Below are 26,811 nucleotides of genomic sequence, written 5' to 3'. Positions count from 1 at the left end.
GTTGACTGCCACGCGTATTTACAACAAAATCTCCTACAGGCCACCCGTGCCGCTATAGGAAGCGTGCGCTGTTAATTCATGTCTGTTTCTGTTCCCGCATGAACAGTTGGAATCTTTGCCGAGTACCGAATGGTATAACTTAAAATCTCCGCCCTTATTTTTTTTCAATAATGAAAAGAGATCGGATTGCCCGGAAGGAGAAGCATAAATAGAATTACATCGTCAGATTCTGATTCGGATACTGATAAATACAATCGTAGTGATAATGAATGTTATGAAGATACTATTGACGAGATTTTACGAGAATTGGTCATGGAAGAAGAAAGAAATGTTGATGATACCGAGGAAGCTACAGTTCAAATAAAAGATACGAAATGGACCGATCAGAGGCACGAGCATATCTGAAAAACAAACAACTTTTTGTCCAAGCTGTCCTGATCAACCTCAACTTTGCAGAGAATGTTTTAATGTTATACACTGCGAATAGCTTTTTTAATAAACCATTTTTATAAGAATTCAATAGTTTTATTACCTCTTGTAGAATATTTGTCGAAATATTTTCGGAAATCCTTTGTAAGTAGTCAAATCAGCGTCACCCGAATTACGGATGACGTGGCCTGATGAGAACTTTTGCTGTCACCCGAATACGGGTGACGCGGCAGTGAACGTGTTAAAGGGAGTTAACAAGAAAAATCTTCCGGCCGTTGAAAAAACTAACCGGCAGTGTTTCCGTAGGACGGAAGGGGCATTGTTGGTATCTCGGTAGAACGCAGGTATTATCGATTATGCTCCGTGTTCGAGGCGACCATTACCGAAGGGTCATATCGAATTATCCCGTGGAAGGTGGATAGTCCCGGATTCGGTGTTTCAGAGCGATGACGACGAGGATCCCTCGTTGCCCGTCGTAGTTTACCATCGATTTAACCCCCTTCGAAGAGGAAGACAATATTTCCCTTCCTCGGACGACTACGCGCGAGAGTCCTCCATCCGGAAGATCGAATCTGAGCGTCGTTCAGCCTCTTACGCGGCGTCAATTCGATTCACCCTTCTCAAAGATAGAAAAATGCGCCGATGGAAACCCGGGTTACACCCTTCCGGTGAGACTGTACCAGCTATGTAACATCGTAAGAGACTCCACGGTGACTTTAAGAGGGACTGTCGCTTTTCGGGGCTGTCGCGGGGTTGGAAACGCGCTTTCTTTTCGCCTGCAGTCGACGCACGTGGAAACTCGATTCCGCTCGAGTTTCGCTCCGTGTCGGTGCATTTGAACTAACTGGCCGTGGCCGCAACGTGCGATTCCGAAACGCACCGGTATCCTATATAAACTAACATAACTTCTCGAAAACGAATATTTCAACTGTTTTCTTACGCGAAACTTATCGTTGCCGTCCAAATAACCAATCTCACATTACTTTATCTTCAAACTGTTGTATTTATGAAAATTCTTTCTTAAGAATAATAATAGTAATAATAATAATAATAGTTTAGTCAATGTATTGACGCCCTTTACTTCACAATGTACGAGGGTATTTCGAAGTACAGCATGCAAAGAGAACTACGTAAACAAAATGTGAGACACAAAGATAGAAGATACTGGGGATACATAGGTTTAAAAATCGAAATTAGTAGAGTAGTAGTAAAATTCTTGACCCGTTACTCTATTATAGTGTTATATTTAACATTCCAATTTATAAGTCACATTATCATGCATTCAATTCTATATAGCATTTATTTTTTTAAATCATTATGCACTTTAATGTAACAACTAGCTGGTTCGCTGAGTATTTTCATTTTATTTCGTCTTTTCTTTATTATCATAAAGAAATCTCTTTGCACAAAAGAAAAAGATACGACTATTAAAATGCGATATTCCGTGCACTCGAACAAAATTCGTTCAGTCAAAATCTGGATATCAGAGAATTAGTTTAAGAACAAGTCATCTGGTTATTTTTACAGCTTCGTAAAAAACCATGAAACAATTTTAAATAAATTACAGTAGACAGGTATGCGACCAATTAAATAGGGGTTGAATTATGAAACAGGAGGGGAGGGGGAGGTCGCGGGAGAACCATATTCTCCGTTTCCGACGTATTTTTCTACGTATAGGGTCGTTAGGGATATTAGCACTGATTACGAAATACCCTGTTCGCCGATGGCACAGCGCGGTTCCGTGGTCTTCGGGAGAGACGGCTGCGCGGGGTTCGCGGCATTAGATCAAATCAACGCCGAGGCCTGGCACGGTGGTATGCGAACCTCGAATTCCGGACGCGGCGGAGACAATGTGCACCGGAAAGTAATCACGCGTACGACCATACAGAGGACCGATCGATTATCCTGTATCCGCGGTGTACGTACGCGCGCTGCCGCCGCGCACCGCAACTACGTGACAAATATTATCGCGATCGACCAACCAGCTGCGTTTGATGTGGACGCGTTTATGAAATGCCGACACGCCGATAATCATGCGCGACCAGCGCCCAAGGCTAAATCCGATTTGCAATATTAAGCGGCCCCCATCCATCCGCCAACTCCTCCTCCGCATCCATCCTCCTCCCTTCCGAACCTCCCCCGACCCTCGTCGTCGTCGTCGTCACCGCCGCCATGCTCGCTCTTGCGCCACCCGTGTAAACGAGTCGACATTTTTCGGCCCTCTCCTAATTAGTCCGGTCGATTAAACTGTTTTTCAGGGGTCGTGGCCGATGCGTAGCCCATTGAACTTCCTCTTCTTTTCAGCCTTTCAAAATATTGATAAATCAAAAAGCTTGCCGGTTGAGGCGCGTTAATGGTTGCAATGTGTCTAGAAGGTTTAGAATCTTCTGCCGCAATTTAGGGAGTGTTTAGAGTATACGATCTTAACCCGAGAAAGATAACCTACGTCGCAGAGGCGCCTGCGAAGACTGTTGATTTTTGTTAATTTTTCATAGAGGTCTAGTGATTTAAGTTTAAAATTACTTAAAATATAAAAAAATATAATATAAATGCATTTTATTTTTACAATAATGCCAAACCTTTAAAATGACTAGATTAACTTAAATAAATATCCATTGTTAGTATAAAATTGACGCCTTAGAAAAGCATGCGCCTCTGAAGCGTATGGTTATCTTTTACGTACGTTGTCATATGGTTATCTTTCTAGGGTTAACACCTTACCCTGCAATACCGTGCCACACTCGTTTCGAAGATCTGGGATATGATCCATTCGTCTTTCAAATCGAAATCAAATTCTACCCTTCCATTATCAATTTCTTGAACGTTGAAGTAAACGTTGGCGCACGCGATAAATGCAAATGTTCTCTTCACGGAGGAATTTATTAGTTACGAACAACTGTTGACACTAAACCTACCTCGAACCCTAACAATGATTGGCGTACGTTGCTCTATCAGAATGACAAGATTGATTTTAACATGATTTGTGTTTATGAAAATTGGTTTTGATACGGTTACTCCATGATCTCTAATTTAAACAAGCGAAATGAGAACTCTGTTGCCTTCTGAATATTTATTTTTCCTTCTGCTTGAAGCGTCACATTTTATTATATATTCACTTTCACGAAACGTTGATCGGGGAAACTGAATTAAATTTTGTATTCGCAAGTGTTATCGAGAAACGCGAAGGAACACATGCAATTTAATGAATCCTGTAAAATTGTAAATCTTTTATTATTAGTTAAAATGGGCAACTTTCCAGAGCACTGAAGCTGTAAGCGACAGAATATTTTGCAACTGCATTATATGCAGGGTGTCCCAGTAATCACAGTAGAACCGGAATGAAATGATTCTACATAAAAGATAAAGTTAAAAGTATACAATAAATACCGTTGCCAGAAAAATGAGTTTAACAATTCATGAATCTCTCAGGTCATTGAACAGGTAACAGCGGACGGTGTCTGAATCTGACTTACCTTTTCTACTTCACCTGAAAACAGTACGTTCTGCTTGATACCAAACACCGAAATGTTTTCTTTATTTCTAATGATATACATTTTTAATACGTTCTGCAGTACGTAGTAAAATGCATTCAAATGTTTTCAATTTATCAATCATAGAAAGTACAGTAATTTCTCCCGGAAATGCCAAATTTCGGGTTGCTGCGAATTTCCTGGTGCTAGTTCTACGCCTATGTAATTTATTGCTACGTCGATACTAAGGGTCGACGGAGTCGGTCAAGCGAGTGATGCGGCACGTGACGCGAATTCCCGGAAAACAACACAAAATGGTCTGTTCGGGTATGAATCAAGGAACGTGGTAGGTACTAGGTACGTGACCGTCGAATCGTGGCAAAAAATTAGAAATAAAAGTGTTAAGTACATATCGATGTACATCGGCATGCTGGCCGCTGCCTCTTTTTTGCCGACTGCCCCGAGTTTCTATAAAAATGAGGCACGAAGCCCGACGAATCGCGACTTGGTATCCTCAGATCTACCGGTTTCAATTCCGATCTCAGAACATTTCCGGGAGAAATTACTGTATATACAGAAAGCTACATACCGTCGGACAGAGAAGTTTTATTTTATATATCATTCAAAATCTGATACATCGTTCACATTATTAAGACGTTGGCTGCCGCGCGAATTTTACGTGACTTGCCCAAGGCGCCAACATGAATTTTTCATTATGCGATGCATATTATGTTGAAAAATTATTTACAGCAGATAAGTTTAGTTGTATAAACTTGTTTTATGCATTTTTCGTGGCGGGGGTCACCGGTGACCCCCAAGGCGCCGCAGACCATTTTTGCGATTATATTTCAATCTCCGAGTTTAGGATGAAGTTAGCGATGTATTTAGTGAAATGTATTGGAAATGGGTAGATAAATAAAAGTAAAACGCAGTGAATTAAACTTATCCCTTTTAGTTTATTAATTTGATGTACGAGGAAGGACCGTCTTTACTCTCCTGATTGCTCCAGGAGACTGAAGACTATTCACAAAGACGAAACCAAAAACGTCACCTAAAGACAAAGAGCACTCTGTTCTATATACATATGAAATCATTGTTTATCTAATGGTACTCTGGCGAGACTCTCGGCGTCGATTCGTTTTTGTAACTTATATGCTAGAAGGAAAAACTTCTGAGTATTCAAAAGAGAGAAAATAATCCAATAAAATGTCCTAATGATGAAGATTGCACTTCACCAAGCAATTACGTACAGAAAAAACGTCGCCATGAACTTAAAAGGGAACCGGGAAGTATGCGAAATATAAGGCGATTTTGCAAATTGTGTTACGAAAAAAATGCAAACCAGCTAGGAAGAATGAGAGCAAAGAATTGCACTAAGAAAGTGGCGGCATATTGTGCTGACTGTTCTGGTTCACCTTTTCTGTGCCTACCGCGTTTCATCGTTATGCACAAATAACATGTATATTTTCCTCGTATTAATGAAATTATTTTTGCATGTTCTGTACGGCATTAATTTCTTTAAAGCATTACAGAAACAATGGTATTATTTAGAAATTTATAAGTATCGATGTGTACCCTAATTATGTATTTTAACTATTTGTCGCGTCGCCGGTCACCGGTGACCCCCACGGTAGTCAACGTGTTAAAATCATATTTCCATGTAGAATAATCTTCTCTCCGATCGCCTCACGAATACTAGAACACCCAGTCCGGCCAGGTGAACGAATTACGACATGTGAGGACGTTAACCCGAGAAAGATAACCTACGTCGCAGAGGCGCCTGCGAAGACTTGATTTTTGTTAATTTTTCATAGAGGTCTAGTGATTTAAGTTTAAAATTACTTAAAATATAAAAAAATATAATATAAATGCATTTTATTTTTACAATAATGCCAAACCTTTAAAATGACTAGATTAACTTAAGTAAATATCCATTGTTAGTATAAAATTGACGCCTTAGAAAAGCATGCGCCTCTGAAGCGTATGGTTATCTTTTACGTACGTTGTCATATGGTTATCTTTCTAGGGTTAATGTCGAATGACACGTCGTCTCAAACATTCTCCAACGGCAAAAGATCGACATCGCATAGAGTCATCATTGTGTCAATGATTTTTTCTGCAGCTTACAATAGCTCTGCAGCCAGTCGCACCCTCGGCCGTTCACCGAATCGAATACCGCGAAGGTGTTCCGGGACGAAGAGACAAGGAGAAGGTCGTAAACGCGGGCAAAGTCATAAACGTTATCATGCATCGAGCACGGTATACCGTCACTCTCGGATTCGAGAAAGCTCGAACAAGGGGCCGTGCCTCGACGAGGTGGAACGCAGTTACCGGAATAGACGTTCCCCTTGGAAAAGGGGGGCGATCGAGCGAGTCGGGTTCTATCGGTGTTTCAATTTGCACGGGACAGAGACACGCTTCCCGCGCGACTCCACTTTTTTTCGCAACTGGAGCGAAAGATCAGCGCCCCGAGCGTGTAGACGTGTTCCGTAATGTTGTTTCAGGGGAGTAAGACCTAACTGATCAGACGCCGGTGTTTGGCGTGTCCTGCGAGCAATAAGGTTCACGACCGAGCGATTCGGAATAGATGCTGTGCTCGAGTTTTAACGTCGCCGTTTACACACTCGTCGCGAGAAATGTTCAACCGAAAACGACGAAACGCGATTCTCTTTTACCTTGTCGTTTCTTTCATGACCATCGAAATTGATGAATCGTTCACGATATTAAATATCTTGTCAAGATGCATTCATTTATTAGGTGCAATCGGAGAGATGTATTTGTCCGCGAGAAAATAGACTGGCAATATTTGTGGTTAGTATGAATGCATTAGAATAAATGAAATTTATGACTGCAATAATTGTAGGAATCATAATAAATTGACAGTTTCGGTTTCTAGGGAATTTATTCATTTTAGGTAAATGAATGTGAAATATGTTATCATCGTTTAAATAACGTTCCATTTTTAAAGAACAAATCGCACGACTGGAATTAAATATGCACAACGCCTCTGTTTAATTATTTCATATTTTTTTCAATTTCATTCTTTTAAAATGATCAAATAATTGAGCAGAATGTTATAACTGCATATCACGTTACCATTTGCCATAAATGCGATACATATGGCAATATTAAAACGGAATGAGATATCGTGACTTTTAAGCTAGTTTTATTATGTATAGAATACGCAACGTCAGAAATTGATTAAATAAATAGGGTTTCAATAAGAATGTTTGATAATTGATAGATCTCAGAAATATATTCCTTAATTTGCATTTTCTAGATTAAAATTTATATTCTGTCACGTGTTATTTTTATATTACAATTCACACGCAATGCAAATATACTGTCCAATACATTAGGTAAAAGTAATTATGCGAATTTTTTAACTAATGTCGTATTTTTTACTCATTTTTTTATTTTATACTTAGTATGTTCGCTAAACTTCCACAGTCTAGATATGAACTAAGACTATTACCAATAGATAGCCATTTTAGATAACCTACTGCCAATGGATAGATCAAATACAACATAGTGAAAATGCCTGAAGAATTTAAAGACAAGGGTACATTACTTTTAACACATTAACACGTTGAATGCCACGGGGGTCACCGGTGACCGGCGCGCCTAAATTGGTAGGAATATATATAATTTCAAACAAATGTCAATATCTAAAATTTTGTATTATTAGCATCGTCGATTCAAACAGTGACTCCTGTCGCAATTAACATGTCAAACATGGTTAAACACTGTAACTTATCTATTGCAGATAATATTTCAACATTATATGCATCACATAAAAGAAAATTCATCGTGGCGCCACGGACAATTTCTATAAAACCGGCGTGGCATTTAACGTGTTAAAACGTTCGAGACAAAACGTAGTAAAACAGTTTTATTCTGCATAAAGAACCGCTATCTAGTTATTAGAATACTCCAATCCAGGGGTGTAACTACTTAGCTGCTTTTTATATTGACTATTGACTAATACTCCGTAATTATTAATCATTCTCCTACTCACATTTTGCCCAACTGTAGCGGTTCCCCTACTATCATAAGACCCACTGAAACCATATAGACAAGATTTATCAACCTATACTACTGTCTGACCAATAGCTTTTCCTAAGTAGAGATAGTATAAGATGTGTTCTCTTTTACAATTCAAATGAGTCGGTGAGTCAGTAGGAGTAGCGGTGTTCTTATTACCATAAGATCTATTGGTATCGCGTAGAAAACATGTGTCAGTCTATATTATTGTCTGATCAATAGCTCGTTTAAGTAGCAGTAGTATGAGATGTCTAAAGTTCCTACAACAGTGGGAACAGCGGTATCCTCACTACCATAAGTCTCGCTCAAGCTGTACAAAGGAAACATGTCGTCCCATACTACTGTCTGATCACTAGCAGAAACAAGTAGAAGTAGTATAAGATGCATTCCCTTCTACGGCTCAAGTTTGTAGGTACAATGGTGATAATAGCGACGTGAATAGCCAATGTTTTTTGCGCGATCAATTGCTTAGGCTTGCTCTAAATAGCAATGAAGGTATCAACATCTCCGAGCGGGGATCATTCATTTCGGAACCACCGGTACATTCAAAGCGATAGTAAAAGCGCCAAACGTGATGGCACCGAAGCAATCAAAGTTTAAACTGTAACATTCATTATCACGAGGCTCTGTGCGAGCTGACAAGGCTGTCTCGGAGGAGTTAACACGTTCTGAATGACCGTGGCAACTTGAACACAGTGTTGTCAGGAAAATTAACTACGCAAGGCGACGCATGGGCAGGGAGTCCCGCGCAGCGGCGTAGAACGTCTATCGGGCGAACATTACAATTCTGAACCATCGGACAGAGGCTCTGTGTCATGTTGCCATCGTAGTTCAGAATTACAATTACAACTTCCCGCGCATGCGTCTCGCCTTGCGTTAATTTTTCTGACCGCACTTCTTGAGCCTCGAGATAAAAAATATTGTAAATACAGTAAATTCTCCCTAGTAGACCACCAATGGTCTTGCTGGGATTGTCCCTGTGCTATTTCTACGCCTATATACGCGTTATTGCTACGCCGATGCTAAGGCTCGACGGAGTCAGTCAAGGTTATTTTGACTCGAATTCTGTTTTGACTCCTTTGACTCGAATTCCCGGAATGATAACTCATGATACAATAACACAACTTATTTTACTACCGAACTTTTTTTTTTAACATATTGCTGGCAGTTTTCTAATTAAAATGAGACCAAACATGATATAGTTTGGACAGATATTTCTGATTACATCAAATAAAATCAATCACGGTGTAATTTAATAAATATAGTCTAAGATATGTCGTGGTTGGTCTCATTTTAATTGGAAGAATCTCTCTAATATGTTACAAAAATTTTTATGTGTAAAAAATTAGAAATAAAAAAGTTAAGGCATCGTTTTTATTCTGGCATTATTGTGTATTTGCATTAATGTATACCGATATGCCGGCCGCTAACTCTTAAGTTTGCCGACTGCCCCGATTTTCTCTTCTCTCTCTCTCTCTCTCTCTCTCTCTCTCTCTCTCTCTCTCTCTCGATTCAAAGAATCGTGACTGAGTTGCCTCGGTTGTCAAAGAAAAAGTTGAAAAGAAAGGAAAGTAAACCGCTATCAGGCAATTAAAATTCTTAATGAAGAATTTATAATTGACGTTTGTCGATGGTACATTTCTTCCTGCACATATATTTAACCCTTTGCAGTCGGAGCTCTATTTTAATTCGAAATACAAAAGATGCTTTCCGATCTGCAGTATTTTTATTTTACACGATTCGGTGCAGTTGATGTATCCGAAATTGTGCCTATTGGCAAGTACAATAATTATAATTTTAACAGTTTTTTAAATACAACAGATCTGATACCGTTACAATTATAGTATGAAAAATGGTATAGCAATTTTTCGTGGCGCCTCAGACTCGCCGCTCGAGTGCAAAGGGTTAATACGTTGGCTGTGGAGAGATGAAAGAGATCTTCGTCAAGGTCGTAAATCAAAGCACAAAAGAAGCGACATCGATTGTTATCGCAGCAGTCAAGACCGTTTTGTTTTGGATTGCGTGAGAAGTGCATTGACACTACCGGGATTAAATTACACACGCGTACACGCATACATTTTCATACGCGTCAAGTAAGATTTACCTGACACGTATGCTTACGCAATAGCTTTCGACGCGTCGCCGTTGAGCAAGGCGCACTTTCGCATGGCCTTGACTTGGCGTTCCAGGTCCTTATCTCGCATACGTCTGACTCTCCTAAGCTGCTGTTTCGGGAATCGAATCTTGCGTATTTGAACACTCGCCTGGTTCTGTTGGCTGAAATCGAGCCTCGAGATAACGAAAGTCATAATTGAAGTTCTACGAATCGATATCAAAATCGATTCCGAGGCTGTTGTTTCGATATCTCGTGCTCGGCTTCGCTGCGCGGCGCCTCTCATACTGTCTCACGCTAGATATTTTCACGATCGCTTTGAATCCACCGCGCGACGATCGCGATCCAATAGGCGGCCATCCATTCCGAACTCATCGATCGGTTTGCTCGGCGGACATGACTAATGAAAAACTCGCGAGTCACTCTCGCTCTCGGCAGTAAAACTGTTTACTCGTGAGCATATGTTAACACTTTATCGACCGCTAGCCTATTTATCGGCTTTTCGATTGCCAATGTTTATCGATCGCTAGCCTATTAATCGGCTTTTCGATTGCCAATGCTTATCGACCGATAGCCTATTAATCGACTTTTAGCTATCGACGGTTTTCGCTTCTTTACTGTTTTGTTAGTAGCTGACCTCCTGTATGCTGACCTCCCCATATCCTTATGAATTATAATTATAATAATTATTATTATTTATTATTATTTTTAAAGGAATAAGCACAACACAATGAATAGCGAAAATTTAGCCGGTACTGGGAGCAAATGCGCGCGCGACTAAGCCAGTCCTTACCGAGTGGCAGCCTCAACCACGACCGGACGATAAAGTGTTAACCACGAGTGCTCGACTATGCGCGTCAAATGTATCAAAGAGTGATTCTACGCGATCATCGAAAATGCTATGTTCTAATGGGACACACGTCGCATAGTGACAATATCGCAGAATGCGGTTCGTTTGTTTTTTCTTCCGTTGGTCGTCCTGGCAGGACACGGGACACTCCCCGATCCATTAATAGCGTTTTTCTCGGTCGCGAACGTAGAGCTCCGGTATCGACGGCTTTAAACGGATCATTCATGATTTAAAGGTAAGAGCCGCGATTCTCGGTAGCGTTCGTTTGTCTCGTAACACCGCGGCTCGGAATATTTGACACAGTGCGATCGAGTGGCGGTGTATAGACATGGAGAAACCAATAAGTCGGCCATTGCTCGTGACGAGAATAGATACGAATCGGTCTGACATTCCTCCGGTCGGTTAGCCGGCCGTCTCCGCTCTCTGGGTTGGTTCGATTGAAAAATGCTGGCGGAGAGAACTGATAAATCGGTGATGTCATAGCGCTGGCAGCATCGGGGCTGGCGTAACCCAGTGGTCCCAAACGAGGTTGTAGCACGCGCGTAATGGAGAAGCGTCGTGCGTTGATGTCCTCGAACTCGGTGACCGTACGTCCGTCGCTGGATACTGTCTCCGTCTTACTCTCTCTCGGCTCGGCTCGCACTCTGTTACTCTCCCGGATTCCCTGTTACCCTCCCGCACGTCCTCGTCCCGGTCTGTCTCTGTTAGTTACCGTGGCGCTCGCTCGCCCGTGTTCCCGTTCTCTCGCTCTATCCTCCATGCCCCCGCCTCCGTGGCATGCCAACCAACGAGCCGGGGCCGCTTTCGCTTTGTGCGCGCCGGGGCGGCGGTACATCAAAGCCTTCTAGTTCCCGCTCCGGCCTTTGACGGCTGCGTCGCGGCCGTTCGCTCAGTCATCGCTCGGTAGGCGAAGCCGGCACGCCGTGGATGAGCGGTCGCGCGCGCGCGAAAGCTCGCCGAATCCTGAGGATTCGTAAATTCGGCCCTCTGGACGGGCGGAAAGAGGAGGCACCTCGACGGAAACCCTCGGTTTCCGGCCGATCCGTCAAGGACAATGTCTCCCCGCGGCGGCAAGTGTACGCGTGTCAACAAACTGGCTGGCAAAGGTGGGCGCGCGCTTCGCGGCCATCAACAACATCATCATCATCATCATCATCATCGGTATCGATCCTCCTCGAACGAGCCGTCGGCGGAACCGGTGAAGGAAACGACGGGCATCGGCCTGTCCAGCAAACCTAGCACGAAAACGACGACGACCACGACCACGACGAGAACAGCCAATAAGTCTGCGGTGGCGGCGTGCGAGGGTCGATCGCCGTGGGCGGCGCGCATGCGCCAGTCCCTGGAGAATGGCCTCGAGCCCCATGAAAACGGCACCCTGGCGCAAAGATGCTCGGCGAGACGGCACCGCGATCAGATCGACGCCACCAACGAGGCCAACAACGATCGACTCGACGAGACGACCCACGGAGATGGTACTGTATCCTCGTCGACGCCTTTGTCTTCGCCGGCGCTCTCCTCCTCCACGGACGTATCCTTCAGGTGCTCCACCTCCCCTCCATCGACCGTTTCCTCGCCGACGCGCTCGACTTCTTCGACTTCCGCGTCCGCGGTCTCCCACGAGAAACCGTCCGAGAGCCACAGGCCTGACAACAAATCGGTGGACTCGGGTCGGCACAGTGAACAGGATCGGATCCGAAAGCGGAAGCAGGAGAGACAGTGTGCCACGAGGTCACGGGATAGCAGAGGCTCGCCGGAGAAGTCCTCCGTCGTGACCACGACGACGATCTGTGCACCATCGTCCGCGATATCCTGCTCTTCGCCGTTCTCCTCTTCCGTGTCCACCACGTCCGAAAAGGTGAACGAGCAGCTCGCACATGTCAACGCGAGAAGCTGCCCGTCCTCGCAGGCGTCGGCCGTAGAGGCTCTCCGCAGTGTCCTAGAAAGCTACAGCCGTAACAGAATCTACCTTGCACATGTGTCTTTCTTGGATTGGCGGGACTTGCCGGGACGGCGGCGCGCCACCGTCGCCACAGCTGGCAACGCCGAGAGAGTGTGGGTGGTGGGGGCGGCTGATCACGAAGGACACCACAGAACGCGACTGTTGGTAACTGGTCGTCACTGGCGACCGCGTTGCCTCACACGAGTAAATATGTTGAGCCAACCGGTTATCTACGCTGGCGGCGGAAGAGGCTCCCTCACCGTCGATCTTTTCTTATGGTGGTTCCACAAGGAATTCGCGGTGACAGCCATGGCGATGCACCCGGACGGCGCGGTGCTGGTCGCCGAGACCGCCGATTACCTGCCGCCCGAAGCCGACTGCGTCGCGGCCGACGGTTTGGTCAGGTTGTTCGTGGTACCCAAGGACTGCCTGGAAACGGGGATCGTCGTGAAGGAGATGAGAGTCAGATTAGCTACCGGTGTACTTTCCAGAGCCTCCTACGGCGTCCACCAGAACACGGCGTCCGCGGAAGACGATGCTTTGAACGTCTTCCTCAGGAGGTTCACCCTGAAGGAAGCTTTCGCCGATCTCCACAGAGCCTGGCTGAGCGTGAGGTCGGAAACGTTCGCCAGGAGTTGGATCCCCGCTCACGAGGACAACTCGGTCGGATGCTCGAACCCTGGGCCGAGTTTGTCCTCCAGGGTACAGGTGTCAGCTGATCACGAGGAGGACAGGATTCTGCTGATCGAGTTGCAGAGTTTAGCCAGGGAAGTGGGTCTGGAGGTCAGCGACGAGGAGCTGAGCAAGTGGATCCTCGACGAGGAGAGCGAGCTGGCGCGTTGCGTAAGGAAGAAGGAGCTCGAGGAGGATCATTGCCGCGTAAAGATCGAAGCCGAGGAGAGGTGGACCGATTATGGGGAGGAAGACGCCCAGGAGGATGAGGAGGAGGAGACACCCGAAGACGAGCCCACCGCGGAAGAGGCGGTCGGTCTGCTGTCGAGGGTGCTGACTTGGATGGAAAGGGAGCCTCTCGATCCAGGACTATTACTCGCCGTCAGATCGATGCGCGATACCGCCGCACTCATGGTAAGCACCGACTGATAAGAGACAACCACTCGAGCTATCGATCGTTGCACCGACGACGCAACCGTATAGAAGAGGAAGCAGGAAAGGGTAATAGTGGGACGCGGAGGGGCGCGGACCGACCGATCTTGTAAGCTCGCGGCCAGATTGAACTAATTCCATCGACTGTCGCTCGACTATCCGCGACTCGCCGCGACTCGCCGCGACTCTCCTTCTCCTGAGAAAGGCGGAAAGGGTCGAAGGGACGCGCGACGGGTCGTGCGAGAACGCTCGAGGGTCACTTGAATTCGGCGATACCCGCGTCGTCGAGCCGGTCGTCGAGCCGGTCGTCGGAAAAGCCGAACGAACCCTCGAACTGCTCGAGGAGCACGCGCCCGTCTTTGCAAATTAATGCTCGAGCTCGTCCTCGATAAGCGCTCCCCCTTCGAGGGTTTATTGAATTGTATAATATATTTCCTCTGAGGGCTTTTTAGCCCGGTGGGTCCTGCCTCTTGGCTGAGGCCAGAGACCGGATGGAAATGAGGCTAATGTCTATGTTAAACAGCAGGGATACGGAATGGTACTCGACGCGATCAAAGAACTCGATACCGATATCTCGATCGTTAAATCCGAGTGATCATTGTCTCTCTGTCTGCTCGCTGAACGAAAATAATTTTCCTATTGTATCCACCGCGTCACGCTAATAGACGCTGTTTCGATTGGGACAAGTGAAATTTTGCATCGGGCAGGAATGTTGCCTAACCAAATAACCTATGGTTGAACGTGATCATCATCATATCAGTTGCTGAGCCATTTTGACAACCTGCTTTGATATGTGATCAATCGGAACAAACGTGAAGGATTTCTGAAAGTTAATCCTTAACGCTTTATGGTTCGAAGCAGTTTTCATCTCTTATTCGAAAACCAGCGCGAAAGTTACACTGAAGTATGTTATTGAACGATATATTTCCAACATTTATACATATACAGGGTGTTCGGAAAATTGTGGTACTACTACATGCAAAAATAAGTCGGGAAAGAGGGATAACATTTCTATTTTTATTTAAAGTTCCGTTTTCAAGAAAACTGAGTCGAAAGATGCGTCAAATTCGCGTGGCTTGTAATATAACGAGAAGTAGAATTGATATATCATGACCAGACGCGCCAGTTGATTCCTATTCAATAGTATTACTTTTTCAATCTAATTTTCCTCAAAAACGTAAACCTTAAATTAAAAAATGTTATTCCTCTCTCTCGACTTATCGTTGCATGTAGAATGAAAAAAGAAAGAACCCCCTTACCGGTTGTGCCACGATTTTCCGAACACCCTGTGTTAGGACATTTAGTATGAAATGCATACGTTACTCTATAATTTCACTATAAAATCTATGCATTTCATACCGAATGATCTAATAACATAAAGTTATGTACAAATGTTTTGTACTTGGATCAGGAAAAAAGAGAAAGATGCGCGTAACAAATGTGGAAAGGCTGATTTTACATAAAGACATAAGTCGAAAATATTGTATAAAATTTGTACGTTTGAGGCTTTGTTTTAGAGAAAATTAGATTTGGAGAATGCCAAGTTCACGCGTGTAGGTCATAATCAGACGGGGGGCCGAACAGCGTGCATGTTCGTCTAATTTTTTTAATTGTGTTTTACTGGTCTGCGGATTTGATGTACTTTTAGCAGAAATTAAAGGATTGCAAAAATTTTGGTATGTAAATTTTAAAGTTTTAAAAATGATCGAAGGGAGAAAGATCCTGTTAGATCCACAATAACAATATAGCTGCTATTATTATTACACACTTTCAATATACTTGCTGCCTATTTCATACATATATTACTTGCGCATGCTTTTATATTTGTGCATATGAATATTTGCACAAATATAATTTATGATATAAATTACCAGTAGAGTCTAATTATAGCCGTTCAAGTGTCTCAAGTCTTTCCTTTTGGAAAACAGGCTATAATACAATCGAATGTAATTAATGAATAGGCAGAATGAAAATGCTATATAATCTTAAATAATTACCTAATAATCTCAGACACACGGTTCCAGTATACAATATTACTTAAGTATCTTTCGAAAACTAACATCGAAATATTTCCTTACTCAAATTACAATTATATATTTCTGTAGAATTATAAATGCCGATATTCTTCATATATGACTAGACCGAGAAAATGAAATTTGAAGCAACAGAATTAAAAGATAGATCCGTTGTCCACTAATTTACATGTTGATAAATCTTGGAAAAGGTGTGATTATAGCTTAAGAAAGCCCGCTTATTTGGGCAATAATTCTAATGGAAATATTATCTGGTTGCTTCTCAGACAGCTATCGCGCGAGTACGCGGCGCCCTCTGAATTAGAGGCGGTTTTATAACGACGTCGCTATCGATCAGCCGACAGAAGGAAAATATTAATTCGTGTCACGCAAACACCTATCGACGCCGCCACGCTGGAAGGCTTCCGGATCATTGGTTAATTAATTGATAATTCTCGGTGGACTGCTAATTAGCTGGCCACATTAACGGACCATTAATAAACGTATTATTAATTACTTAATAACGATAGTGCTACGCCTATCACGCGACACGCGCTGCCCTACGCAATCTACTTACGAATTACAATTATTAAAATTGTCTCAATTAACTCGGTTATTTTTATGCCAACGGTGGACGCGCTAATGCTCGATCTAATTTCTGTTGCAGGCAAGCAAGATGGGCCTGGCAGGGACACATCCAAGCGGGCTGCCATTCTTCTGCCCAAACGGGGACCATCTAACTCAACCACCACCTGCCCATATGGGAATACCACCGTACGGGACATTGGATGCGGGCAAAGCGGCCGCAGCGGCCGGTGAGTACTGGTCATCAGCCACCCCTGGACAACCACCCACCCACCCCGAACACTGGAAACGTCTTCTAGCTGCGGCAGCCTCCACAGGTTAGCTCCTCCCCGAGGTTCCTCGATTGGTCCTTGATCCTGTGATGTAACCTTCCTGCTCCTTGGAAATCCCCTTCCTCGTTAAGTCACAAGGATGGAGGACACTTGGTCTACAATCTTTCGGGGGAAAAACGTGCCTCTTTCTGAAATATCTTCTTTTCAAATGTCGTTTACCATTAATTAATTAGACTATAACCCGTTATAAGAGTATCACGTATTCGAAATTGGCGGAGACTTTCGTCGTTTCTATTTGAATTTGTCTGTTTTGAGTCTCCGTTTTGATCAACTGCCTGTAGTGATTCGAATGAACGTTTCGTTGGTTGTGCATTTATACTTGGACTTAAATACTGTTATTTCACTATCTCTCGCGTTTCCGACATTTGAAATTTTCACATGACTTTCTAAACATATACGTTGCGAACAAATTAATAAATGTAATTATAAATGTTCCTACGCGTACTCGATTATATTTACGTTGAAAGAGCTCGCTGATCGATTAGAACATGAACATGAACATTTTGGTTCATGGATTAAATAAAAATTTCTTCCGTTTTTTTTTTTTTTTAATAATTGTAATAAATTGAGAACAATATACATAGATTTAGAAAAGAATTTTTATTTCTCTACTATTTTTGATTATGTACATTTTTTGTCATAAATGTACTCAATCCACAGTCTAATCATATGTCTAATCAGTATACAAATAAAATGGTCAATTAGCATTATGAAAGATTTTCTCATGTACAAAGTTAATTTTTTAAGTGGTTGCTTCAAAACGAATGTATACTAATGATACTACTCACGTTAATTTAATTATACAATATGTAAATCTAATGATCGACGATTTTGTCAAAAGAAGCACGTTTTTCAGTGGTATAAGGGTTTTGATGGTAATTTATGACACTTTTGTATACACAATTTGGCTCTACAAATGGTGGTAGTAGCTAAGGTGGAGGTTGCTCTCGCGTTTCCTGTGTTAAATCAACTTTAACATGTTTCCTTTTTGCGTATGCAATACACTTTCTAAGACTGCGCTCGATGAACAAAATAAAAGAAGTTAATCGTTCTTCAATTAAATCAAATAACTGATTCGAATTCTGTCTTACCATTAATACTATAAACCAGTGGAACCTACTACGTTAACAGCAATCTCGAAATCTGGTGACACAAATTCGCAACCGCGTGTGTATTTGATAAAACAACGAAACGAAATAATCGGTCAAAATAAAATTACGGGTGCACTCGAATATTTTTACAAGTACCCCGATCGTTTCCACATTTTTTAATCGCCCGCCCATTTTATTAGATGCAAATGTTAATTGATCCTGGAATAAATCTTAAACAGTGGAATTCATTGGTGTTCACAGTAACCATTACGTGGGTTGCCATTCACACGCCAATTATTATAATTGCTCTAAGGTCCATAGTACGAAACTTCCTGCGAAAGATATATGCAATACGTTTCGCTGCCAATATCGTTTGAATCAATAATTCGTTCACGAACTTGAGCCGCTAGTGTCGACGCAAATATTGACAACCCTCTCGAATTGTAATTGATGGAATACTTCTGGTCTCTTTTCGTATCGTTTCAGTGTACCGATCCGCACAAATATCAACACACCCGTCATATTTTATACGAGCTAAATAAACACATTTTGTCTGCGGCTACATACAGCGAAACAACGCAACGACCCACTGCGGAACATTGCATTAACCCTCGCAGTACCAGCGGTTGGTCGTTCATGCTCAATGATTGGGTCCAAACAGGCCCATGACCTTACGCATATAAACATTTTGAACTAAAATTTTGTTATTATTGTCATCATTATTTTTATTACTATTCTTATTACTATCATCTTACCGTACTTTTTTTTAACAAACGTGAAGGCAGGCCTCGAGCTCTGGGTCCGAAAAAAACCGGGCGTGGTACGACGAGGGTTAATTTATCTCTATGAGATACCACGATACTTATGAAACTAATGTTAGGTAAAGTAAATTGTAAATTGCTTTCAGTTCGATTTGACGATCAAAGTTTCTTTTTTAATTTTGATTATATAGACCGATCGATTAAAATAATGGAACATACTTTTCTTGCTCGTATATCTATTTTATGATTTTTTATATTTTATAGTTCGAAAACACTATCTAAATTAATTAAGCACAATATTTGATGCTAGACATTATAATTACATACTTAAAAAAATAAAATGTTTGATTAGAAATGACTGAGTAACCTTATCGCGTATAATATTAATATTTTGTACTAGTCATTTACACGAAGTAATAATTTCATTAACAAATACGATAGATCTCGAAGGAGGGTAATTTCGCATATATCATGGAATTTTTGTAAGAACACACGGTTTTCAATCTTTTCTATTTTAACATTAAAAATTTTATTGACATATTCACGCAATAACCTGATACAATTGTCTTACTTTCGGTAGAGCCGTCGCTCTCAAGGATGTTCTTAAAAATTCTTGAACTGTGAGATCGAGCGTCTCGTGTCAAGAGCTAGCCTCGCGCGCAGCCACCCTCTTGGTTCGCAACGCATCCTCGAGTAAATAATACGAGTTGCTGTGCTCTCTCAGCAGATTCGTGAATTGTCATTCGGAAAATAGCAATTGATCCAACGTAACAGTTCCAGTATAAGCCGTGTTAATCCCTAGCTCGCCAGTTTCCGCGTTGCTCGAATATCCTGGGTTCGAGGGTTGAGCTTAGCTGTGCCATCTTCTTAGCCCGCCGTACAGCCTCCGGTAAGAGTTTCCATTGACCGTGCTCTCGCGGCGAATTAAAAAAGAGTCCTCGGTCCGTTGTTGGTAGCCGTGCAAACATTGATATTTCAGCGGGCTCCTAATTGAAGGAATATTTCTTATCGAGTCAAGGGTCTGAGCCGAGAGAGAGAGAGAGAGAGAGAGAGAGAGATGCCGCGGCTCGAACGAGGGATGTGAAGAGGCCGAGGAGTCCCCAGAGGGTAAAATACAGGGAAAATGAAGGAGAGAGAGAAAGTGAGGAGAGAGCCGGAGAGAGAAAGGCGGAGTGGGAGGGGGGTAGACAAGAAGAGGGGAAGAGAACGAGAGAGAGAGCGGAAGTGGCGGTGGGATAAGAGAGAGAAGAGAGGCTCGCGAACTGGCGTCAAGTAGGAGAATAAGAGGAGGACTCACCATTAGGCTAATCAGCCAGGCATGCAGCCTCCCTCTGGCGCCGGGTCAAGGGGGTTTCAACCTGCCTCTCTATTTCTACAGCTTCTCTCCTTCCTACCCTCGTTGCACACGCCTCCCAGACCGCCCCCCACCCTGCAGAGAGAATCCGTAACTATGATCTTTGTAGTCGGTGTGGATTAACAATCAGTGACCGATGGGTTTCTCCTATATGAACGCGATACGTGTCACGAGAGCCTTATGCCACTTCCAATCTAGAGCTGTACAGTAATTAAGAGTACAACTATGAGAGATGATAATTCAGTAGCTACATTCTAGAATTCAGTTTTGAAAAGATGATTCTTTTCTCATAGAAAAATTCCTGTGATAATTCTTTCAATGCTTGCCTCTGTGAATAATTTGGATAACTTCAAGTAAGATCACCGAATGTGTGGTGGAACTGTTATGTTCGTATCGTACAGTTTCACCGAATCTTAAAGAAATTCACGTTTCCTTTTCAAAGGTTCTGCAGTCTGTTTACATTCTTCAATCTGGTCACGCCGAGACTAATCCGCGGCACCGACTTCTTTCACAGATCGTCAACAGTCGGTTTCTCCGATAGCAACAAAAGACTGCTCGGCTTCGATGACCGCTATCCCCATCGACGCGGTTCCAAAGATGTCTGCCGTTTCCGGCGTCGATAACACTAATTACGGTCCATTAATCCGCCCACGAAGGTTCTCACAATAAAATCCTTGAAACTGAAGAATTCTAATTTAGTTCGGGTAGTGTCCTCCTCCTCGTCGTCGTCGTCGTCGTCGTCGTCGTCGGAGCTACTTCTCGGAGGGCTCCGGATATCTTTTCACCTCGACGGAGTCACGGCCATGGAGGAAAGTGAGAGAGAGAGAGAAAGAGAGAGTGAGAGAGAGTGAGAGGAGGGGGGAGAGGGCGGGCGAGAGGACGAGGAGTTGGGACGTATTTGCGCGCGCGCTATCTTTCTCTCCTCTCGTTCTGCCTCGGGCCTGCCGCCCTCGTCCCCTTCATCGCCTCTGTCCCTAGAATATGTAGATGGGGTTGATAGCGTTTATGCACAACTACGAGTTCGTACGGCGGCTCGGGTTCTTTGTCTTGCAAACGAGCGAGCATTTTACCCCCACCGGATTCGCGGACCCTCCGGCTTCCTTCCTCCACCCCCGTGTGGCTCGAGTTCACCCTCGCTCCGTTCCTCCATCGCTCTCAGAACGACGGTGTTCCCTGTCTTCCCGTCCTCTGCACCCCGTTCCGCCTAGAGAGCAGCCGCCACCTCTGACTTCCATCCCTCTCTCGTTCAGGTCTCCGTTAACCACCCTCCTCGCGTCCCCCGTCTATTCATCTTCCTCCATCTTTCTCCTTTCGTTACAACGTCCGTCTCTCTTGCTCTCCCAGCTCGCGATTCCCTGTCCCTCTCTCGCTCTGAGTTTCCACGGTGGTTCCAGCTCCCTCGTGTCTACTCGGCCACCCCACCCCCGGCGCACGGGTCTCCTGCTTCCACGAATATATTTCTAATTAGCTCCACTTTTCGATCTCCGTCGCGTGTTTATTTCAGGATTCCGTGGAAGAGCAGACGCGAGAAGGGAGGGTAAGGGAGCGAGGGCCCGGGAGGGATGACGATTCCCGGCGAAACGCCGGGACTCCGCCATTGATCCGCTTAATTTTTCTCTTCTCTAGTCATCCAACCCCCCGCGCCGCAGCCCCCGGCGATCTTCTTTTTTCTACCGCGATTATGAGGCGTTCTTCCTTCTCGCCGATTTTCCTGCAGTAATCCTCCATCTCCTGCTTGGTTCCTCTCGCCTGGTCTCAGCGTTGTCGGCTCGATTTCTCGAAGTAAATAGGCCCACTGAATTCGGATTTCTGTGAGTCGATTTCGCTCACGTTTTCCGTTTTAACGTCGCTTCCCCGTCTATAACGAAATAAGCTGTAAGATTTTTAATCATCCGTGATTCGCGCTGCTTTGCGAGAACGCTTGCTAATTGCTCGGTATTTTTCATTTTCAAACAATTTTAGGGGGCTGAGAGATTATTGGGTTGCCGATATTGAACGTCTCTCAACTGGTAATACGGAGAAAGACGAATCTGGACGAGTGCATAAGTGATAATGTGCGGGTTGAGTCAGCCCATTAGAAAATGTTAGTCACTGTAGAACAGTTATATATGCACGAGTGTACAATGGTCACTTACGTAGGAACTTACAGTGATGTACGTTATTCGAAATAACAATTATTATGTAATAAATATTTATTACATATGCAAATATTTATTATGTAAATTTATACTTTGTAAATTCACTTCATTCCAAACTGTGATTTATTGTAATACAAATTATTCCTACACCAATTACATATTAATTACTTCAAATTTTATCTTCTTTTCTGTTTTGCATTTATAAGATTCTACTATCAGCATGGCTACTAAAAACGAATTATGATTGATTAAAATCAAAAAGCTTGCATTTAATATTACTATTATGTAGGGAAGCAATAATTCTTCTTCGTAGCTCAAATTCAATAAAGACCTATTAAATAGTAGTAATAATAATTCGTATGTCGTTTGCAAAACGTGTTTGCAGAACCGGTGAAGAAGTTATTTTATATAAAAAATAACTTAGTCAAGAATGAAGGATGGTTTATTTTTATAATTAATTTTTAAGTTTCCTTATTTTTATTAAAATGATCATTTACCTGATAAGTAACTTACAAATTATCTAAATAAATTAATAACTGTGACGTTAAGAGATTATTGATAAAGTAAAAAGTCGTGAATCAAGCATTATTCGTCCCTATTCGAGCGGAGAATCTTCGACGAGAATGGCCTCTCCAGATTGCCGTGGCATTGCAAACGGTCACTTCGACGTCTTTATCAAGGTATCTTTATATCGCAGCTTTGTGCCGACGTAAATACACCTTTACTCCGATTCGAGTGTTAAAATACCACTCGAACGTATCCTCCTTGTGAGAGGACCTCGAGTGCTCCTCGAGAGACCAGATTGAACGCAGGATTCCACCGGAGGTTATTCTTCGGGGCAAGGAAGGATTTCAGGCAACACTAATATTCGAACACGATTGCTTCTAAACCATTAAGTGGGATCGTCGCAAATAGGGTGGCAATTGAAAGAAGATTAAATGTTTCTGCTGCAATAATCGCAGAGCTAATGCTTCTTCCACAGTCGCTACGATCTTGTACACAGTAACTTATAAAATTGATAATAGAATCTGTAAATTTATTGGGATAGATAGCAGTGCATGGTATACGTTCGCGAAACACGAAAGTGTACCCAACAAAAAACGAATAAGAACCTCAAGAAAGATTTACCCAATTCGTACGGAAAAATATTTGAAATAAACAAATTCTCAGAATTTCAATGCATGTATTTATTTGCTCAGGCCACTGCAATCATTTATTTCCCGCGAGAAACGAATGTTCGCGAAAGAAGAGTACTTCCAAGCTTGAATCGTGCAGCCCCTGAATCACTTCCATCCTCGTCAGGATGCGAGTCGCAGATTAATTCGTCTAAAAACTCGCTCAACCATAATATAAAAACGAACTGTTCAATTCCTTGGTTCTAAAACCATCGATCTGTTCGGCTGAGACGACAAAAAATGCTGCCAAGCTCCCTAAAATCTCCTCCAAACCAATCCCGACACGGAAGCAAGAAAAAACACGGTCTTTCGCCACCAATCGGAAGACCAATTAAAACTTGAAGATAGTCGGTAGCCAGTGAATCGTGTTCACGGTGGAGCATCCCTTTGTCAAAATCCTCCCCCGGAACCCCTCTGCGTTTCCTCCTTCATCGAGACACGCATGACTCCTCGTCCCGGTTGGAAACCACGGCTGAGTAAATGTTAACGATAGCCTCTAATAGAGCGAAATAGACACAGAACCGTAGCGGATTCTCCCCCTCTTCCCTCGCCCACCTTTCTCTCAGATAAAAAAATGTCGAAAACCATCGAAGTCGTCGAGTACAGGGATGATTGAGGACGAGAAAGGAAGACGGAGGCAGGGGTTGGAAAGACAGAGAATATCGCGGTGTACGGAACACCGGGAGCTCGAGTTGTTCGAGAATAAAAGAGTAATTTTCCGGGTGGTGAGACCCCGATAATGGGGTTGCAGACTGCCGAGTCGACTGGAAAGTGATTAAGCACACATGACGGAGCCCGCGGACTCGCCAGGATATTACGAGCCACCCCTTTCAACCCACCTCCGCCGTCCTTCTACCTTCCAGCAGCCCCGTCCTCCCACCCTTTTTACCTCTCACTCCCTTACGTCATCCACCTTTCTTCTGTTCTCTTACGCGCCGGATCGTACTTCTAATTCTCGTCCTTTACCTTATTCGTACACGATATTGGACAGATAACGACTCTTTCCTGCGTTTCACCCGAGTCGCCGAATCCAACCCTCTCTTTTTCTCTCTCTCTCCCTCTCTCTCTCTCTCTCTCTCTCTCTCTCTCTCTCTCTCTCTCTCACTCTATCATTATCTCTCTCACCCCCCCCCCCTTGCGCATTTGTGGATCCGACGACGAGCGGGGGTAACCGGTCTCTCGATATCGACTCGTCGTCTCCTCTTCCGGGCCTTCGATTCTTCCGGTCCTAGTTACTCGGGAATCCCATCTCCTTGCCCCCTCCCAACCCTCTCTATACCAACTCCTTTCATCGTAAAATGTAAATGAATTGTCTTCGGCGCGGGGAAAACTGAGTAACAGCGGCTACGGGGGAGGATGATTTCTTAAGTAATTCTTTGAGAGAGAAGTCGTTCAAGGAAGATCGGGATTTGTTGCACCTCTTTTCTGTGATGGTCTTTTACGGCACGGTCGCGGCTTTAGGTACTTCCGATCCCTTTGCGGTGATTGCTTTGCGTGTGAACATAATTTTAAGTATATTGCATTATAGTTTCAATTTTTTGGAAATAGGGTAGTGGAGCCCCGGTTATTGTGGGGTGACCAATTGCTGTGCCTCTGATTCGTTTTCGATTATAATTAACTTTATATTTGTCGAATAAGGCACATTAAACTTTTTTGCTGTTTTATTTTGTTTATCTTTGAATAACAAGATTTAATATGTCTCATTGTATTTAAAATGTAAAATCTACTCTGTTTTGTTTAATTTTGAATAAAAACATTTAATATGTCAATATAAAGTTAATTACGCCTGAAAACAAACCAGAGGCATAGCAATTGGTCAACCCTCAGTAATTGGCTTCTCTACCGTAATAGCACTTAGAATTTCGGATCTTTATGTATTTGAGGAATATATGCATTTTCTGACTACAAAATATCATAGGTTATGGTGTACTTACCATAAGAAATATTTTAGTTGTAATCGAATTCATTATGGAAGCGAGAATTTGCATACCGAGTCGCTGTCTGCTGTGCAAGTTACACTGATGTTTGAGTTATCCTGTCATAATTGTCTGATACCTACTATTACCAGATTTTCGCGCACACTTTGATTTATATCTTAACAATATCCGCATGTTTTTACTTAATAGAAAGATCGAGCTTGTAATAATGAGGAAAATAACAATTGAAAGAACAACGGTATTTTTAATATTGAATACCGGATTTAGTAACATATTTTTTTATTCTTTCACGAAATTACACCATTGAATGCTTTTGATTTATTTGTAATACTTCTTTGAAAGTTTGGTACTTATCTAGAATTTAATTGTAGTTTCGAATTAATTCAACCATAAAATTGTTCCATATTGTGAGAAAACATGAGAAATATAAGTTCTTGATGAATTTTAACTGGGTAATAGAAAGGTCAAGGAGGCTCCAATAATAACATATATTTAAACAAACGGAAGAGAAAGTGTATAATGCATAAATACGATACAAAACAACGAAACAAACAAAATGTCCAAATTATTGCCAATTTAATGAAATGTAACGATTCGCTTGTGGACACAACTTGCGGAAACTCTTTTCCAATTATTAAATTTCTATCTTAATCGACTTCAACACACGAAACATCAATGTGAAACTGCATTACGATAATACATTCGCTGTCATATCGGTGCCCATAGAGGTCACACAAAATCGGGACAATATATTTCACAGCAAAAATATAGAAAAGACAAGATTCTTTTATAGCAATAAGTACTGTATAACACTGTACACTTTATAGATCCTAACAAATTTCTCTTTACTCGATAGAATGCAATAAAATTTGTAATCATGCAATAAAATTCGGCAAAACAAAAATTGTCACCCGTATATGAAAAAATGAGATAATGAAATACTTTAAAACCTATGAATAAAATTAGTTGCAGAAGCACACCGGTGCACATAAAAGGTATGAAAAAAAGTATATTTACAAGTACTATTTATAAACATATCTATAAATATTCATGATATATTGTACAGACTATTATAACGATAAACAGTCCAGCTATTTGTATCTTTGCTGTATTATAATTATAAATATGTTATAAGACTATAATTATAAGAACAAATAAAATTGTTGCTCTATCATCTAAGGATATTGAGTGTTGAAAATGCTAAACGTATCTCGGGGAAGCGTCGTCTATCGAATCAAGTCGACGTTGAAGCGGTTCCGCAACGGTTTGACAAAAAGAGGGTTGGAGACCGGTCGCGTAATCGGCAGAGCCCGAGGACCGATCTCTTTACGGGCCGCCGACGGAGACGGTCGTTATCCACGAGGGTTTGGAGTGGCCCTATCGTGGAAAACCACGCGTTGACCGATTTCGTAGAGGCAAGCAGAGACGGGGCGGGTTGGGTGATTTGCGGAGGAACACGCCTCCCGGACATATT

The 26,811-nt window shown here is 42.8% G+C and overlaps 1 protein-coding gene across 7 annotated transcripts in view; it reads left to right on the top strand.

The window, feature by feature from the left end:
• Positions 1 to 26,811, top strand: part of LOC117223795 (protein pangolin, isoforms A/H/I/S) — a 393,587-nt gene that overhangs the window by 335,553 nt on the left and 31,223 nt on the right. Inside the window, exons 1-2 of one of the 7 annotated variants that reach the window (XM_033476313.2) lie at positions 10,906 to 13,934; positions 16,632 to 16,866. In XM_033476313.2, the coding sequence (XP_033332204.1) occupies positions 11,961 to 13,934; positions 16,632 to 16,866 (2,209 nt within the window). In that variant the 5' untranslated portion in view covers positions 10,906 to 11,960. Of the gene's footprint in view, positions 1 to 10,905; positions 13,935 to 16,631; positions 16,867 to 26,811 lie in introns of those variants that run through there. The other 6 variants (XM_033476314.2, XM_033476310.2, XM_033476312.2 and 3 more) reach the window with 6 other exon arrangements.

This window comes from Megalopta genalis, chromosome 6, assembly GCF_051020955.1.
Source record: "Megalopta genalis isolate 19385.01 chromosome 6, iyMegGena1_principal, whole genome shotgun sequence".
NCBI classification, from domain to species: Eukaryota; Metazoa; Arthropoda; class Insecta; order Hymenoptera; family Halictidae; genus Megalopta; species Megalopta genalis.
This window is presented reverse-complemented; position numbering and strand designations above follow the sequence as displayed.